This window comes from Epargyreus clarus, unplaced genomic scaffold, assembly GCF_041222505.1.
Source record: "Epargyreus clarus isolate Ecla_fem2 unplaced genomic scaffold, WU_Ecla_fem_2.2 ptg000003l, whole genome shotgun sequence".
Classification (NCBI taxonomy): Eukaryota; Metazoa; Arthropoda; class Insecta; order Lepidoptera; family Hesperiidae; genus Epargyreus; species Epargyreus clarus.
Genome location: NW_027332211.1, coordinates 552,377 through 571,922, shown reverse-complemented (window position 1 = coordinate 571,922; position 19,546 = coordinate 552,377). Strand labels below are relative to the sequence as shown.

General features: G+C 35.6%; 1 protein-coding gene across 3 annotated transcripts in view; it reads right to left on the bottom strand.

Annotated features, from left to right (window-relative positions):
* The window catches only part of Dscam3 (Down syndrome cell adhesion molecule 3), a 187,498-nt gene that overhangs the window by 42,365 nt on the left and 125,587 nt on the right, over window positions 1-19,546 (bottom strand). For all 3 annotated transcript variants that reach the window (XR_012103075.1, XM_073082409.1, XM_073082410.1), the window contains exons 5-7: window positions 19,003-19,161; window positions 16,890-17,039; window positions 16,308-16,428 (exon numbers count right to left, since the gene is read on the bottom strand). Coding sequence is in view for 2 of the 3 variants with exons in the window: in XM_073082409.1 (XP_072938510.1) it covers window positions 16,308-16,428; window positions 16,890-17,039; window positions 19,003-19,161 (430 nt within the window). In the remaining variant the exon portion in view is untranslated. The remainder of the gene's footprint in view (window positions 1-16,307; window positions 16,429-16,889; window positions 17,040-19,002; window positions 19,162-19,546) is intronic.

The following is a 19,546-nucleotide window of genomic DNA, read 5'->3' as shown; positions in this document are numbered from 1 at the left end:
TGTTGATTTCATGATATTTACAAACCGTCCGTCATACAGCCGAAAAGGTTTTTAACATTAATAATAAAAACCAGGATGGCTTAACATGACCGAAAGCTCGAAAGCGCGCATAAAATTTCAAACTTAATATACCCTAAACGTGCATAACACCCAACATTCTGACCCAAAATAAAACATAACACGTCTCCCAGCCAACAGTCCCTCTTTTAGTGGTGAGCGTAAACCGGAACGTAAAGCGACGGTAACGTTGTGAAATAAAAGAGTAATTACCGCCCTTTCAGGAGGAGCCTTGCTAAGGTTCTAGTGTAAATTGAATTAGGGAGTAAAAGACCTAATGCTGCTGTAAAATTGAGTGTACACGCAAAGTTGGCATCAGACTCACACCATTTTTTGTTAGGTTCCACTTATTCTTCGAAAGTAATTATGATATATTATTATTTTTTCAAAGAAATTAACCTGGAACCAGAAGTTAAGTAGAAAGTTTTGAACAACCTTCGCACCTCAATATTTTTTCTATTTAAACCACAAATAGGGCAGGGGTTATAACTGAGTTAAATATTCAATTTATCTTTGTTTTTCATAAATACATCTTATGATTATATTAGTTGCTACCTTTGAGGGCGTAGTTGGAAATAATTATAAGGCAGAAATAGACGCGTCAATGCCGCCGCCGTATAACCGCAGAGGATGCCATTTAAAGGTAGAATGCCTAAGTAAGTCTTAATTAAGGTTAATGTTGAAGTGTATTGCTCGTTTAACAATATAGAGGGCGCGGTGGAGGTTAATGACGTCAGCACAAAAACCGCGATACAGTTACAGTGCACACGACACTCATTTGTCTCGCTCGTGTTTCCTAATGTTTTTGCTTCGGGCGTACACTTGAGGCCCCAAAAACATATCGTAGTGTTTTTACGTTGACTGTAATGATGTCACGTAGGTTGAAATGCTATTAGGGTTTTTGCTATTGCGAATTGCCTTAATTTTTTATGATGATTTATTACGCGATATTTTCATTCATTTGTTTTAAAATTTAATATATTTGGACATCTGATTTCTGTATCAAATTTCATTAAACCAAAAAGTCTAGGTATATTACAAAAGAAATGAAGAACATCGGTGCGTTAATCCATTTTAAATAGAATTCAGCTCTTCAAACGTCAGTCCAGTTTAAATAAAATTTGTAAAAAAATGCTAAAATAAGCACTTGAATGACAAAGTGACAAGCTGTAGAAGAGTCCATTTTATTTATAGTTCGAGAAAAGTTTCTTAGTGCCGACCTCTTTCTTATCAAATTGTATTCAATTCACTTTGTTCTTTCGCGGAGAGCCCGACCTTACAGTTTTTGTGCCACGCTAAATCCCTTTAATCAGATGAACGGATTCGATTAAAACTTAGAACATTGAAACTAGTTAGGCTACCAAGGGGCATATTATGTTCAAAATGATTTCACGAGGGAGTAAAAAACTTATTCTACAGTGAAAATAAGTTAATTTAGGATATAGGGTATGATTGATGTAAGAGTAAAAACTGAATATGCTGGAATGAAGAACTTTTCCAAAATATACGATATTATCACTCAAAGTTAATCGATTGCTAAACATGCGATTGTATTGGCAACGTATGCAGATTTTTTATAGATTACATTATTGTACTAGACTACAACAGATTAAATAGACATCTCTTCAACTTGCGTAGATAAATCTTTTCCATTATTGCCTTTACGTTTTTAAGTCAGCTATGACTTCAGCACAGCGATGGTCAATGTTAACAGGTCACCTGGAATGCAAGTTGTCCATTGCATTATAATATAAACACTTAAGTACATACAGACCCATGACATCTAATTATTTTATATTCGAAACAGTCCATCGCTCTATATACACCCGGGCGGAGACATGAACAGTAATATAGATAATTGTATGGGGGTCTGGATTTGTGCCAAGTTCCGAATCTCGGGGTCGTAAAATTCAACGTCTAGATCCAGCGCTGATAAACCAGGGAGTGCTCATCCAAGAATGTTAACGCGTTGAAAACTACCACCATACATCGAACTGGCTATCTCGGTTGTCGACAACTAAATAATTATAGTTGTTTTTCCAAAGCAGTTCACAACACTAACTTGTTACTACTACGCAATATTATAAATTATCGCCAATTTAACAGTGTATTTACTGTATTTTAGGTTATGCATTTTGATTTAATAGCAGCTAATATAGGCGTGTTTAATTGGAACCTTAAATGATAAAATCTTATTTCTATTGGCTAGTATTCTATTGGCTAGGTAATGAAACATAAGTATTCATGTAGGCGAAATCGTGCATTCCTGTACTTAATAATTATGAATAGGTGACATTATTTTCAAGAATAACTTAGTAATAGATCGCTGTCATATTATACTTATTCGAGCTGGCGGTGTACAACGTGAACAAAAAACAATTTGTCGCACAGTGTCGAGCCTCGCGGGCGGTACGGATGAAAAATTTGCATCATGTAAGCGGATATCCGGTTAAATTACACAAATCCAACCGTATCCGGAAACGGAATTATCGCTTTATTGGCGTTGTCCGGGAAACTTTCGACAGCTTCTGATTTTTCATCGTTAACCCAGTTTAACCACCACTTGTTTAATATGACAGTCGTTTCACTAGCGATATACGATATCATCGTACAATTAATCAAATTATAACGATACCATTATGGAAGTTAGTGGATCCCATTTTTGTTTGGAATAAAGGTAAATATTACTTACAACGAAGTATTTTCTACAGACGTAGTATCATTTTATAAAGCTTAAAAAGTAACAAAAATATTACTACTTACATTTATTAAAGCTTAAAAAATTTATGAATCATAAGTTTTTTTTTAATCTATTATTTTCATCATGTTATGTTTAGTTGTACTGAGTATATATTATTGATAAGTTATGCGTATTTTTTAAATGTCCTGAATTCTATGTTAACTATAAACAACTAAAAAAATATTTATCGCCCGTCGTTCTTCTTTTGGAATATAACAAGCCCCTTACGCGAGTCATTTGCATGTGAAAAGCTTAAATATTGAAAAGCAACGAGATCCCACTGACAGGTATGAATAAACTCGAAATGCCATCAAAAACACTGCTTGTAAAAAAATCCAAGCCTCGCCATTCAGCTCTTCCACCGTAAAAAGTCGTGAGATCCATGGAATCCAAGCCGGTTGGTTCATACAGACTCTACTTAAGAGACCTTCTGTATTAAGGTATTATCTCACTATCTAACCTAACAACATCTCATGGGACCATATCAATATAAAAAAATATTTTATGTTTCAAATAAATAGATTGGATTTGGCAATCGTACTAAACGAACTAATTTAATTTAATATACATATACTTGTGATATACATTGTTTTTTTTATAATATAGAGGAAGCAGACTAAGCTGGAACGCCTCGGAAAAGTATATTTTCCTTACCGCACTCTTGAAACTAGAACATAGCAGCGCTTAAGACGCAAAAATTGATCTAGCGGTGGTGCTGCTGGAAGCGGTGATACCACAAACAGTTCACATTGTGTTTTAATCGCATCATATCGCAGCACACGAGTAACATTACTACGATTGCCAAGTCCAATCTATTTATTTGAAACATAAAATATTTTTTTATATTGATATGGTCCCATGAGATGTTGTTAGGTTAGATAGTGAGATAATACCTTAATACAGAAGGTCTCTTAAGTAGAGTCTGTATGAACCAACCGGCTTGGATTCCATGGATCTCACGACTTTTTACGGTGGAAGAGCTGAATGGCGAGGCTTGGATTTTTTTACAAGCAGTGTTTTTGATGGCATCTCATTCCTTTTTGTAGGTATGCCTACTTTTTTTCCTTTCCGGGACCTTCTATTACTTGAATGTCAACAACAGATTTTTTAAAGCCCCCTCACTGTCTTACGAGAATGAACGTTCTTTTTTGTAGGTAATATTTGTAGTTATTGTAAGAATTATTATTTGAAGAGTATATTAATAAAACATATTTTCCGCTAGACCACGTTTTTATTCATTTCTATTTTAATCTTGAGTCACCGAACAATATCATTTTATACACAACCAGTAATATAGATTACAATTTATATTAAAAAGGTTCTTACAATACGCCCCCTTTATCTATATTACCCACCTATAACAAAACTCTACAAAAATACTACCAAACATAACTGTTTCGTGGAACTGGCTAAATAGTTGAATCTCTAAACTCTGACACGGTAGACTACTGTTACTATCTGAGTTACCTTTTGTTTATTTCAAATCAACCTCCATTGAAGTTGACACGGACTTACAAACGGACATACCAAACGCTTGCAATAATTTTAGAATACATTGTTTTTGTTCTCAAATAATCACTCAGTCATCTATAAGCATGCTATCACGCGGAGGTCCAACAAGAATTCAAGTTTGATTTTATTTTAGCACAAATTACGATCAGGCCTACACTCAGGCCGTTACAAGACCACTCTCTGAAATTAAATCACATGTTAAAAAGTTGTAAAATTCAGTTTATTTCCTCTCTCTAACAGGATAACGCCTATTACTATCATTACTTATATCAACAGATTCACGTTCCATTACTTCAGACTCGCTTACATCCGTCATACCATTAGTCACATTACTTACTTTACTTGTATCTGTAACCGCAGGCACACATACACCTATATCACCTGTAACACCCGCATCAGTCATGCACTCTTTTCATTCATCACCCCTTTAATTCGAACATGACAATAAATTAAATCGAAAAAGTTAATATTTTGACAACTGGAATTACTCCCGTTATCCTCAGGAAAAACATCGTCTAAAAACTTAACAACTCGACTGATTGTGATTTCACGTGTCTTCGTATTAAATAATCGATATCTTCTTATGAATATCCGACAAAAATCATTGGTTTTGACTTTGCATCCAATTTTCGTCTTTTCTGTTTGGTATAAGAGTATACGCTGCACATCCAAATAAGCATAAATAGGTAACATCTACTCGTTTCCCAGACCATTTTTGTAGTGGCACGCAGTCTTTCACTGCCTTCATTGGACTCCGGTTTTTGATATAAATCACAGTATTTAACGCTCTTGTTCAAATTCGCTGCAATTTATAATAGACTTCTCGATTTTTCGATAATAGTTCTGTTAGCTCTTTCAACCATACCATTCTGTTTGGTGGTATATACTATATATCGCCTTCTGATGTAGAATTTCATTTGTTGACAAAAAAATATCTTAAGCTCTATTACAAAACTTCGTTCCACCACCTGATCTCATACACTTGTTCGACTTGCTAGTTGCCTTTTCAACGCGAACTTTATATTTTTTAAATTTCGTAAAGTCTCACTCTTATGTTTGAGAAAATTAACATGTGTCATTCAAGTATATTCGTCGATAAATAATAACATGTACCTTGAACCGTTGAATGAAGTAGCTTCCATGGGACCACATAAACCTGTATGTACGATCTCCAGTATATCGTTCGCTCCCGTTCAAAGTTTTGGAAATGGTTTCTTACTAGTCGACATATCCGTCGTAATGTTCACATCATCAAGACGAGTCACAATATTCTTTAAAATTTGCATATATTCCGGATTAGTACGGACTAGTCTTCTATGCCAATATTTATTTGACATTGTCATGTGTTCTGCATTCAACCTGTAGTTATTTTTTAAATTATTACTTGCAAAGTATATTAATAATACATATATTCAGCTAGACCATATTTTTGACCGAACAATATCGAAAAGTGCATTAGCGAAAAGTGCTGAAAGGGGTTACGAGGCCGATTTTGATAAAAACTATAACTGCATCATTAGTTTTTAAAATATCTTTTGCCTTAGCCGGGAATCGAACGAGTTCAGTTTTAAAAAAATACACCCTCTATATTATTCCACTATATGATAGTGTTGCTTATAAGGATAAAATTCTGGAAAGTAATGTTATGTGACAAATTAAAGTAAAAGGAAAATTTTGAAGAAAATACATATATTTTCATACCTTGGTATACTAATCCTTAAGGATTATACGTAACATATGACTTATGTATAATTCTTTAGGACTATACATAAGTCATAAAATTGAAGAATTTTGTTGGTTAATCAACTAATTCTTCGATGTTATGGCCATGACTTATGGCTTAGTATGAGAAAGTAATAGGTTGGCAACTAAGTTCCCGCCGAGGATTATTTTTTAAAAAAAAATAGATAACTGATTCATTAGTAAAAGTTTCAAGAATTTTATCCTTATAAGCAACACGATGAGGTAGTGGAATAATATAGAGGGTGTATTTTTTTCAAATATTACGCTGAAAACATGATTTTTTGTTTGTGTAGATATTGGTTTGTCTTTAATGCCATTTGGTAGGTTTAGGTCTGAAACGGATAGGGCAAAGAATTGTGTAATTAGGGTAATCCGTTTAAAAGTTATTAAGGATTTTACATTGTGAACTTTGTAAAATTTTATAATTATGTATGCTTATTTTCATACAGACATTTATTTAAGCGCAACAAGGGCGAAATTTGCCTAAACATTTGTTTCCTTGGAAACAAACTTATTATTATTTTATAATACTGTGACAGTTGCTTTACCTCACGACAGTTATTGTATTTTGTGTATGTTACCGTTAGATTGCAGAATACGTTAGCATACACATTAACTAGTAAGTCTCAAGATTAGCTAGAAGATAATAATATACAGATTAACTATGTAGTAAAATTCGAAACATCTTTTCAGATTTGTTCTTAGGGCTAAAACATATGCCTTTTTACGACATAACGACGTATACATGATACGTGATACATAGCGACATCATGCCGCAAAGCGATATTGTTTCTTGAGAATATGCAATGTTTGTCGTAAATTCATGACACGACTACGCATCATGGCATGCACGAAACGACGTCAAGGGGTGAAAATTGATACAATCTTCGTTTTGTACTTTAGGTAATGGGCAAGCTAATCTGCGTTTTAACTGATTAGGCACATTAGCCGCAACATATAGTTTTATTCTCATGACATTTGTCAAAAATTCGGAATGTTTTTGATATTATATTACTTTTTAGGGTTCCGTACCTAAAGGGTAAAAGCGGAACCTATTACTAAGCTGTCCGTTTGTCTGTCTGACATAGAGCTCTATTTCTGGAACCTTAATAGATAGAAACTTAATTTTTTTACGGAATATGTATAATGATGGCCACTTTAACAACAAGTACTAAAAATAAAAAGAAAAACTTTCAAATAAAGGATAGTTTTTTTTTTCTTTATGAGGAGGAAATCTTCAAAAGGTACCCGATGACCTGAAAGTGACGCGGGGTTATGTGGGACTTTTACCGCACTAAAACCCCCTGGTGGCCGTCCTCAATGTTTGTTGGAGAACTCCGGGATCTCCGACGAAACGCAACCGAAGTCCTCCAAGCGCGATGCCCCGATTGAGCTCTGCCCTGGGGGAGCAGTTTCGCTCCTCCCAAACTATCCGGTGTTCACGACGGTATGCAACCACACATACCGCCGTCCTTACCGGGGACACTTATAGGACGGTTCGAGCTCCCACTCTTGCCACGCCCAACTCCGGAAGCCCCCTTTTAGTCGCCTCTTACGACAGGCAGGGGATATCGTAGCCCTATTTTAGTCCAGGAACTACAGGGACAAACATATAAGGACCTGCTATTTTTTGGCGTTTTTCACTTTATCTATTGAACCGCAATAGATGTTACAGTTGACATTTTCACAATGCATTCTATGGCTGCTATAATATCAATTAGTAAATATAAAAAACACATGTTTTTTTGGTACGGAACCCTCAGTGTACGAGTTCGATTCGCACTTCACTCATTATTTGTATTGAAGTTAAATTGAAGTTGGAATTGAAAACTTCTTTTGTCTCGAGAATAAAAACAATTGACGTCGCCAATAATAGTAGGGGAGCCCAAGAGGGGATTTCGAGAGTGACTCGAACGCGGCAGATTAAGATATGGGAGATACCTTACATCCTATAGAGTATCTTAAACCATCCATTTGGGGGGTTCGCACGGGGAAAACTATCGTGAAATCTATAGTAGCTTAATTACATGCTGAAAACAATAAATTTATAACAATCTGACGATTTGAGGATGGCGTTAGGGAGTAATAAGGTTGCAAAAAAATCGTTACCTGGACATACTTGAGCGCGGTACTTTTTTTTAATATAAAGGAAATAATGCTAGAAAACGGGTAACATCATAATCATACCACATGTTGATGTAGTGAAAAAACAGTCATTTAAAAAGAGAATATGTACATACACTATCTGATAGCAAGTGTATAACAAGCTAAAGGAAAAGGCAAATTTTATGGATTTTTTTCAAATCGTCGGTATAAAAAGACCCCTCCACTAAATTGTCAGATGAAGGGTTATGAGAAGTAAAACATCAGCTGGAATTTCCTGTATAATAATCTTACGCCCTCGAGTGTGTCAAGATAACGATTTTTTTTTTGCATTTTCGAAGGGTCACTGACAGTCTTTCGAATCGAATCGTCAGTCTTTCGAATGGGCGACTCATCTGGGGTAACTTAATATCCCCTTTTGAAAATCTAATGCACTGGTGTAATTTTTTTTCTCCATTTTTACCTCTCTTATCAGCAGATAAGCATATTTCTGCTGCGCCTTGAGTATGTCCGTCTGACTCATTTTTTTACATCTTTCGAATCCTCTAGAAGCTATTCCCACCGTGAATCGAAAAATATCATACAAACTTTTCTTAACTCACTAAAGTGTAATCTATACAATCGTATAGGTCCAAACGACGCTCGAGTTTCTACCCATTTAGCATCATGGGCTCCCCTACTACTCGTACATTTCGCGGACAGGAACACAGATTCATTAACTGCAAATATAACTTTGTAATCCTATATACTTATATAGGATACAAAGTTATTTTATGTAGTTGGTGTATCTAGATAACCGGACAGAAATTGCAAAATATTATAGTTTTTCCGTGAGTTATATACTAAACACTAATTGTATTCTCAATCTTAACCTTCTATGTCTGCTAGAAGTGCCTTAACATTTTGATGATCGGTCAGTCAGTGAGTGACAAAATTACGAACTTTGACTACTTGTAATTCTTAAACTACTGGTTCAAATTAAATGAAATTGGTAATACACCGTGTCTATACAATGCTTGCTTGGCTCCTGAAAATTCAGGCTTCTAGCTTCATATACAACGAAGTTACAGGGGGTCAAAAATGGGCCGAATTGCTTCGAGAAAAGAATGCTACGGCCGTGCCGCTATTTTTGGCTTTGGCTCGACTTGGCGGAGGCACTGCCGTGCCTCCAGATATCTCTGAGCACTTCAAAATATTTGATGCAATAAAATATTTTTATAAGTGCTTTAAAATAAAACCGAACGCATCGCCTTTTTAAGTTCACTTTTCTTTTAATATATAAATTGATCACAAGTTAGTACAGATGATAATAATTTTCATTTTGTAGTAACTTACTGACTGCAATAAGGAGGGAAATTAGTGAATTAACTCATACCTATATTCTTCTTAAAGTTATGTATAATTATGCAATATTCTTCAAGTTGTAAAGTGTCTCAACAGTAATGAGTCAATGAATATAGTAGAAACATCAAATTATCAAGTTACGTACCTATAAACTCTATTAATATGAGTATAACTATCTGAATAAATATGTTTGAAGGTGGTAGAACCCTCTGTGGTTCGACTCCGGCGGCACCACCTCCACACCTATGTCCACCTCATACCAGCAGTGTCTCAGTGTTCTGGTTTGAAGGGCGTGGTAAGAAAGAAACAGACTTTTCCGAGACGTTCCAGCTAAGTCCTCAGGGGTAGCGGCGCATCTGTGGCCGACGTTAGGTAGGAATATTTAATCCTCTTTGGGGTTGATTACAGATGTCCATGGGCGGCAGTAGCCACTTACCATCAAGTGGACTGCATGCTCGTCTACTACTCCTATATGATAAAAAAAAGTGGATTCTCGATAAGCAAACGCAGCGGTAAGTACCTTTACATATAACGATACCTTAATTCGTAAATCAGCCAACTCCACTTTTTGTCTAAATGTTTTTTTTTTTTAAATTTTGATTTCGTTCAATGCCATTTACTATCAAAATAAATAAAAAAAACATTTTGACAAAAAGTGGAGTTGGCTGGTTTGCGAATTAAGATATCGATATGTAGGTTTACAGTATAACATGATCATGGTAAAGGAATACTGAAGGTAGTAAGAGGTACTTCCCATAACGTCATAAACGTAGTGTACCATAAACGAGCCCAGGCTTAACGCACGGAAAGGCCTTTCAGAGTCCATTAACGCGCTAATAGGTGACATAACGTATAAGTAATTACGTCGCCCTCACTGCGTTTTCCACATTCATTGCCGAATTTGTGTGCGTACCTTAACAATAAAAAAATTATAGCCAAGAGTTACTTTTGAAACTTAACAAATCGTATCGTTATTGATGTGAATAAAAATTTAAAAATTCAAGTTTATCGAATTCTTGAACTTGGTCATAAAAAAATTGATATTGTAAGGATATTTTATAAGTTTCAGGAATATCGAACTGATGTAAAACCTTTTTATATACTTTAGGTTAAATTTAAACCTCAAACAGCACTGCTTTTAACAAAGATAAATATTTCATTACGCTTAAATGACTAAAGCGTTGCATTTCAAACTGTCTATGGATAACTAACTACATATATCAGCCTTAACGCACGTTGAGTCCTCTCGGAGGCCATTAGCGCGCTAATAGGCGGCGTAACATATACGAGTACATTACGTTATGTTACGTTTACGAGTGCCGAGGGATGATGCTCTGAGGGTGTGACCTTCGCGGGAAAAATTATGATCTTTTACTGTACATAATCTGACAGTTGTTTGGTTGGTCATTATTTGGGTAGTTTTGAGTATTAATGAATTTGATCCGCATGGGACACCGGTTATTATACCAGTGTGATAAGCAGTGGGTTCTGGGAACGATTCCCGGTTACGTATCTATCTAAATTATGAATTTAGATTACTTTACTAGACTTATGTGTTTTTATATCAACCATCACATTTAATAAGGGCGATAAGGTAAAAAGCATTATTCATTTATTTGTTCGACGCAGAACCTTTAGAACGAGAAGGGTTGAAAGACTTAACATAACTCTGGGAATCTTATGGAAACTCTTAGGAAAGCATAAAAACCAAGACAAACGAACCGTATATTTTATCCCTTTTTTTTTGTTTTCGAGGAGGAACCTTCGAAAGGTACCCGGTGCCATGGGAGCGACACAGAAATCTATTCGATAAGGAGCATTCAGTTCATTGAAGTAAAATAGCTAATAAAGTAACAAAGACATAAAATTATTTAAAAAATATGAATGAAGAAAATACGTATTGGAACTTAGTAACTTGCAGTTATTATTTACGTGAGAAAACAACAGTCCCACTACACCAAAACAGGTTAAGGTATTTTGGACGAAAAGAATTATGAACGAACGCACAGCAAAAGTTTACGTGTATTTTTAAGGTTATATGTACTTCAATGTCTTCGTATAAGATATATAATAATCGATCATCCGATTAACTAATACGTTATCGATCTTGTTGAGGCAAAAAACGAATATCACCCCGCATCCCCAATATGCGTTAAGGGTTGGATAAACGCGACCCCAGGGCACTGTTGAACACGCTTCAATATTGCAGTAAGTAATACATTATCCCAATTTCGAGCAATGACAGTCTTTTTCAAGATTACTGCTCTTGTGAATGATAAGTTGATGCTCATTTTTAAAGATGTTCTTTTTATATAGAAGTAGCAAATGAGCATGCAGTCCACTTGATGGTGAGTGGCTAGTGCTGCTCTTGGACATCTATAATCAAGCCTAGATAGGATAACATATCATACCTGAAGTCGGCCACAGATACGCCGCTACCCCTGAGGACTAAGCTGGAACGCCTTGGAAAAGTATGTCTCCCTTACCACATCCTTCAAACCAGAACACGGCAGCGCTTAATACTGCTGTTATGAGGCAGAAATAGGTGTGGTGGTGGTGCCGTCGGAGTCGAACCACAGTGCAGATTAGCACAGATCGCACATAATTTTGGGAACCTTACAAATATATTGAGGCATTTCTTTCATATTGTTACCCGGCACCGTTAAAGTTACTGATATAATTGATTAATGGAGTGATTTCTCAGCTTGGGTGTTCATAAAATAAATATACTTTCGCCAGTATATAATGTATATACTTTCGCCAGGGATTCGCAGGGTGAAAAATAAATGTGGGATACATATCGAAATAAAGTTAAATAAATAATGCACGAACTATAAAACAGTTTGTGGTATCCTAAATGCTGACCGTAATAAAACACCCAAACAAAATTATAATTTTATTTTTGTTGGGTATTCAAAACAAGGTTATACAAAGAGATAACTGATGGAAGATAAGGCTTATATGTGTTCCCTTATCCCTTCCACATAGTACAAACTCCAGTAGCGTAACATTGTACATGTTTTTAACCGACTTCGAAAAAGGAGGAGGTTACTCAATTCGACCGTATATATTTTTTTTTTTCTTTTTTTTTTTTTATGTTTGTTCGGCGATTTTTTCGCGATGCCGCGACCGATCGACATGATTCATACACCATTGTATGCGGCTAGTTTCACAGGGGGTCCCATTTCGAGGAAATTTGAAAATTTCCGCCAGTTTTCCCGGAAAATTGGAAAAACCCGATTTCATATAAACTTGAATAAGTCGAGTATTTCTTAACCAATTTTAATTTTCTTTTTTTCATATGAAAGGGTGTTTCGTTGCGGTACTTTCCTACCTTAACATTAGTACGCTCTGATGATTAGAATTTAAGTTATGGGGTGGAACTCATCATCACTACCCCTGCTTTTTACATATTTTATGACAACTTACCTTCTGCCCACTCAATTCTCATGAAACTTAAAATGAACATTGAGTGTCTAGGTTATCATGATATGATGGAAAATTTGACCTTCAACTCTTCAACCCTGGTAATGCAGAAGTGCCTCCTGCCTCAACCATACAAGTTAGGCATTTGATGCTTATGAATATTCAATAAGGTTGATAGGTAGAGATATATGATGGAAAATTTGACCTTCTACTCTTCAACTCTGATAATGCAGAAGTGCCTCCTGCCTCAACCATACAACTTAGGCATTTGGAGCTTACGAATATATGATAAGGTCTTTGAGTAGAGACATATGATGGAAGATATGACCTTCAATTCTTCAATCCTGATGATGCAGAGGTTCCTCCCATGTAAAGTATATAGATTAGACATTTGTTGTAATGAAGTAGCTAGACAGAGATATATGATGAAAAATTTGACCATCAACTCCTTTTTCTTTTCTTAACTATTGAATTAAGGTAAATTGGACCGGTTCACTCGCAGAGTTTTACCACCTAGTTTGATTTATTTACTTATCTGTTCCTATCTAACCTAGCCAATAATTAGTATCTCATAAAGCCTCGCCTATAGTGTTTCGTATTGAATTGGTTAGGTTAGGTTGGAACATATAAGACAATATAAAACTAAACGAGAAGGGCGCGGCAGCGCCCTGCGAGCGGCTGGGTCCAATCCGTATCTATTCAGACCTTACCTTTATTCATGATCACATTTATACAATTTTACATAATATTAATACAAACGTAAGCATATCATCACTAAAAAGGGTAAAAAAAAAAATTTAACAAAAAAATAAAACCGACTTCTATGTCACTACAAAGTAAAAAATAATTGAAATAAATGTTGGTTTAGTACATATTTCTGAAGTCGGCGCTCATATTGGACACGCTGTTATCAAACGAAATATATTGAGCGCCGACTTCAGAAATATGTACTAAACCAACATTTATTTCAATTATTTTTTACTTTGTAGTGACATAGAAGTCGGTTTTATTTTTTTGTTAAAATTTTTTTTTTATCTGTGTTATGAAGTTTCTTTCGGCCCTTTTGTAACGGAACACCTTGCGATGTGGTGGTAATTATTATATTGAAGTTAAAACATAATTTCTTTAAAAATATACTTTTTCCTGAATACTAAATGAGCCGGCAGCGCAGTAAGTCTTGACTTACCTCTCTTTGAACCAGAACGCAGTGCTACATACTAGTTATTGCAAAGAAATAAATATACTGATATTGCCGCAGCAGAAGAAAATAATTATTATTGTGGACTGGTGTCCAACCGCTGATATTTCTCTCCGAATTAAATTTAAAGCTAAAATACTCGTACTTTGTGTATGATATATTTTTGTATTTTGAGATTTTCAAAATTAATAAATGTGGTTCTATTTTGCTTGATTTATGGAAATTGCATCGTAATTAGCAATTATTCGTAATTACTTTATGTCGTGAATAATCCTTAAGAATCGACTTTACCCTCCATACATTGTAACCTTACACTTCGGTTCAGTCCCCAGGGCGCCGTACCCATTCCTAGCCGAATATTGGGAACCAGTAATGAGATACAAGAAATATTGTGTATATCAAGTTTGTTGCTCTGTAGATACGCTTTTGTTAAACTCTTGGATCTTTAAAATAATTTTGTTTGCTAGAGACTTATGATAAAAAATACTCCTTATAAATTTAGCTTACGTATATCACGCGGAAAATTTACAAGAATGCTTTAAAATTCGATCGATCGAAAAAAATCAAATACGAATTAATTAATTGTAATCAGGATTATTATATTTTTAGGGGTAACGTTGAATAGCTAATATGGCATTTCAGGTGAAAGTAAAAACTAGAAAAAAAAACCACTTTAACGTTTTTTTAATTTGTGTCATAGATTAGCTTAAACTTTACTTAGTTTGTCAAATAAATCCACGGAACGTAATAAAGGTTAATATTAAAGTTTACTGCATTAAAATTAACATTACCCATTAAAATCACACTGGACAAATATTATCCCGCTGCCATTAAAACAGCCAACATTAACATTTGAACCGGCTTAATCCCGGTGTTTCGGTTACCGCTCCCGTTATCCAAGACTTTATCCCTTATCCCGGGACGCCTCGAATTACAATGGACTTAATAATATTCATAAACGTGAGTATAGAAGAAAATAAACCAATTTAAAAACTTACTTAATACGTAGGGATATTTTAAATTTTAGTTTTATGTGAAATCGTAATCTTTATTAATCGGGAATTATTGCATAATTAAAGATGCTGGTTGTGTTAAGTAACAAAACAGTGATATTTCTTTATTTTTGATCATTTACACCTGAATACCAAAAATATACACATGCATAAGGATACAAGGATAGCTATAAGGATAGCTATCCTTGTATACATGTGTATATTTATAAGCTATAAGGATAGCGATGAAGAAACACTTAAAAAGGAATATAATCTAGGTTACTTTCCATTATTTTTGCCATCTCACCGTGCCTGGTTCCACTATCTTTCATACATTTCGACCGTTACATTATCTACGTATTCTTGATATTAGGGCTGAAGGCCACGGAAGCCTTATGACTGCTGCTTGTAGTGAGTGACACACACGATCGCTGTTTTGCGATTGTATTTTGTAATCGATTGCTGCTGATGGCAGGTGGCAATAGCTTACGAACGTTGCTGATAGTCGCACACTGTCGCGAGCCGTCGGTATCGACTGCCGCCGAGGACTGTTATCGCCTGTCGTTAGCAACTGCTAACAATAGTCAGCTATCGTCACTGGCAGTCGTCAGCCCGGCCTGTCGCTCGTGTATTAGCTGGCTGTCGCTTGTATGTTACCCCCTTACTAATACATAAAACGTGTTTTCAAGCAAAATGTTACGAATTACCTTAAATATTATTATATTCATCTGCTTAAGGAGCAGAGATCCTTGAATTTGTAGTACTTACTTAAATTCTTTTTCGTCTTACCTACCACAGAGAAGCAACTGTTGCGGAAGTTGTTCGCACACAAAGAAATACTTATCTTTGATGCTGTAGCTCAAGTTGAAAAGGTTTATTTTGCTTCCATTTTTCCAAACGAGGTTATTTATACAGATATCACCGGTTTAATACCGCAATACGAAGAAAGCGAATTACGTCTCATTCAAAATTATACTAAAATGTGGAATACAGGGTTTTTATTTATGCTGATGAGGTGACGAAATTGTTATAATACAATCATTGAAAATAATATAAATAAACAGTAATATTTGTATACACTCAGTATTATTTGAAAGATCAATAGTGTTGGTCCAGCACGCAGCTTCCAAATCTTCCTTATCTCCGTTACAATAAAAATCAAATAGCAGAAATAATTTTGGACAAGACTCACGTGACAGTGGCAGGTGGGTTGGCGTGGACGAGGCAGGGCAGGATGACGTCACCGCCGCGCCGCACGCTGGCCTCCCAAGGACCGTGGGTGATTGCTCTGGGAGCCGCTGCTATACTCATAGCTGGAAATAAAGATGATGGTTCAAATATATTTAGTTTGACGTATAAATAGATATTTGTGATCATTGATGTAATTATATTATAGGAATTGGATTGGGGAGGCTTGCTTGTGACCAACCAAATGAAGCCAATTTAAATGACAATCGTTGAAATATTTTTAAAGGCAACAGCTTCGATCACTAATAAGATCGGCAACAGGGACTTATATAGACAGCGAATATTAATATACAGAATATAGAAAATGAGTATACGCGTCTATTAGACAGGGATTCGTAAATAGAATAAAAGTCCTTTTGATATGGATCACATATTATTATTATGCGTTATTTTCCATAACTACTTTAGGTTACTTATAAAATATCTTACTACGCTTTACTATGTGTGTTTAAAACCTAAACAAAACAGCTTTACGCTACTAAATAATTTATAAAGATATAATTAGTATTCAACCTAATGTACTTACGAGCGACATCAATACTGATGGGGGTACTTCTCCGCCGCTCGCCAGTGAGAGAGTCCAGGACGGAGCAGGAGAATTGTGCGCGCGAGTCATCAACTTGCACAGACCGGACCACTAGCTTCCAGCCTTCATCTACTAGTAATGTGGGACCAGCTGTCAACAAATAAGAAGAATTAAGATTAACAAGATAAAAGGAGAACTAAGGTTTATATTTTTTGAATGAATTGACTTGATTCAATCTATCTTTATAATATTTTGAAGAACGAATGAAAATGAAATCCTATTTGAAATTGGTCATAGATATTCTTGCAATCACAGCAAGTGGATATAAATTATCTTTACGCTCCATAAACATGATCGTAAATGTATTTTTTTTCATTCCATGGTAAGACGACTGTAATGATGCTGTATGCAAAAGTATAAATAAGTGTAGATTTCAGTTTTCATTTGAAACAACTTTGGACAAGATCCTTGAAACATCAATAAAATATAATTATAATGGTGACTTCGAGTCCCATAAAAAAATTAGCGATAACATTGCGGTATAACGTAATCTGTATAAATGTCATTACATAATAGTCGCGTGCACGCAACTTGAATCAAGTTCGGGGGAAATGAAGAAATATTAATTAAGGAATAAGGAAATAGGCGATAATGAGCGATAGATTAAACTTATCCTGGTAGGTTCGCTTTCTTCTCGATAGTGTTGCTATATGAAATACACACAGGCATAGGATAATATTGCTAAGAATGTTCTCGAAAGACGAAAAAATGCTAAGAAAAAAGGCGGAATAAGGGAAAGAATAACTTCCATAAAATGATTAATGGGGACTGGAATTATGTAAGAATAGCGGACCAGAAGCATACTATCAGGAGGCTATCCAGCTATTCTTAATAAAAGGCATACCTACATATTTTTCTATATAAGTACCTGAGAAATTGAGTCCTGTTATAAAAGCTTATACATCTAATTATTTCTTAACATTAAAATATGGAATACAAGTTAAACTCTTGAATTATTCGTCTTCAGAATATTTAATGGAGATCACAAGAGTTGATTAGTAAAAAAATGTTTCCAGGAGCTTATGTTTCCAGAAAAATTTCGAATTCTCTTCAATATTACAATTTAATTTTCTTTTATGTGAAGCGATTACCATCTTACCTCGCATCGAATTGAGAGTCGTCGAGGACTTTTATTATTCAGTGAGCAGGCCTTCGTCGGAATGTCGATATATTTACTATTTAAAAAAACTTAAAAATCCACCAATCCAATACTTCCCAGGATCGAACCATACTTTCGCTATCACCTTTTAAAATTTCGTTATTTTGAGTAGATTACAAAGCAACGTTAATTCGAAAGTCTTTATTGGTCGTTTTTACCCGACTGCTAAGGAAGGGTTATGTTTTTATACATAGCAGAATACTTTCCTAGCCTGAGGTTCTAGTATGATGCACTAATCTATTTACTCCTGCTGTTGGTCATCTCTCACTCGAGGGTTTCCGCAAAGTTGTTCCACAATTATAAACTTTGTCACCATTATCTGGTGTGCAATAATTCCTAGTAAAATTATGGTCCCTTTGGTAAATTAAATCACGGAAAGATGTTATCTAAATGGTCTGTAGGAGCAATTCCGAAATTTGGTGTTTAATGTAGGTAGTTACTGTTAACATTAGAATAATTTATGGAGTTTTACAGGTGGGACCTTTGCGGTAGGCGGGGTTGATGATATTTTTTACGGTTTGGCGTATTGTATCGGGATCTACAAATTGATGGCTTATGTAACAGTGTGTATGTAGTTCTACTGCTGCACACTACATAGTGTAGCAATATTTTGTGACAATGTAATAAGCATAGTACTTGAGCTTGCAACAATGATAGTGGTTTGACACTTTTTATTTGTATTGCTTTATTTACGTTTTATTTCTTGAATATAGTAATGGAATACACACATGTACACTGTACAGACATAGATAGATAGATAGATATTCTTTATTGCACACTGCAATAGAACATAACAATAGTACACAATTATATTAGGTTAATTGTATGCAATACAATTTACGACCCCTTAATACTTGAAATGAAGATAAATGTAAAATGTGTTCAGATACTCACAGAGATGGTCACTGGCGGTGAGGACGGCGTCGTCGCGGAACCAAGCAGCGACGGACGCGTGGTCGCGCACGGCGGGCGGCGCCGCGCACGTGAGCAGCGCCGGCCCGCCCACCTCCGCCGGCGTCGACGTCACGTGCACCTGCCACTCCTGCCACACCACTGCCGACAAAGGATTACTGTAGCTGATGGTACTCTTGCTTCGTGCTGCTAGACACGTTGAAACCATGGTTTCACTCAGAAGGCATCCATCTATTTCTACCTAGTAGTTTGCGTAGCAACGCACAAGTAGCTGATTTAAGAATTATAATCCAATCTGGACTCGTATCCATGCTAGCAATAGCTATTAGGTGGGCTGTATGCGCATATCGTTAGTAAATTCTATGTTATAATAAAGAATTGTAAAACATAAGATTTCTTTAATGAGCTGCGCAAACTTGCGATCCCCTCGAGAGCCTTTGATTCAAATGCGAGAGTAGACATGACACTGAAATTAGGCGAAATTCTCTGAGAAGAACCGAAAGTATCTAGCTAAATGCCACTCACC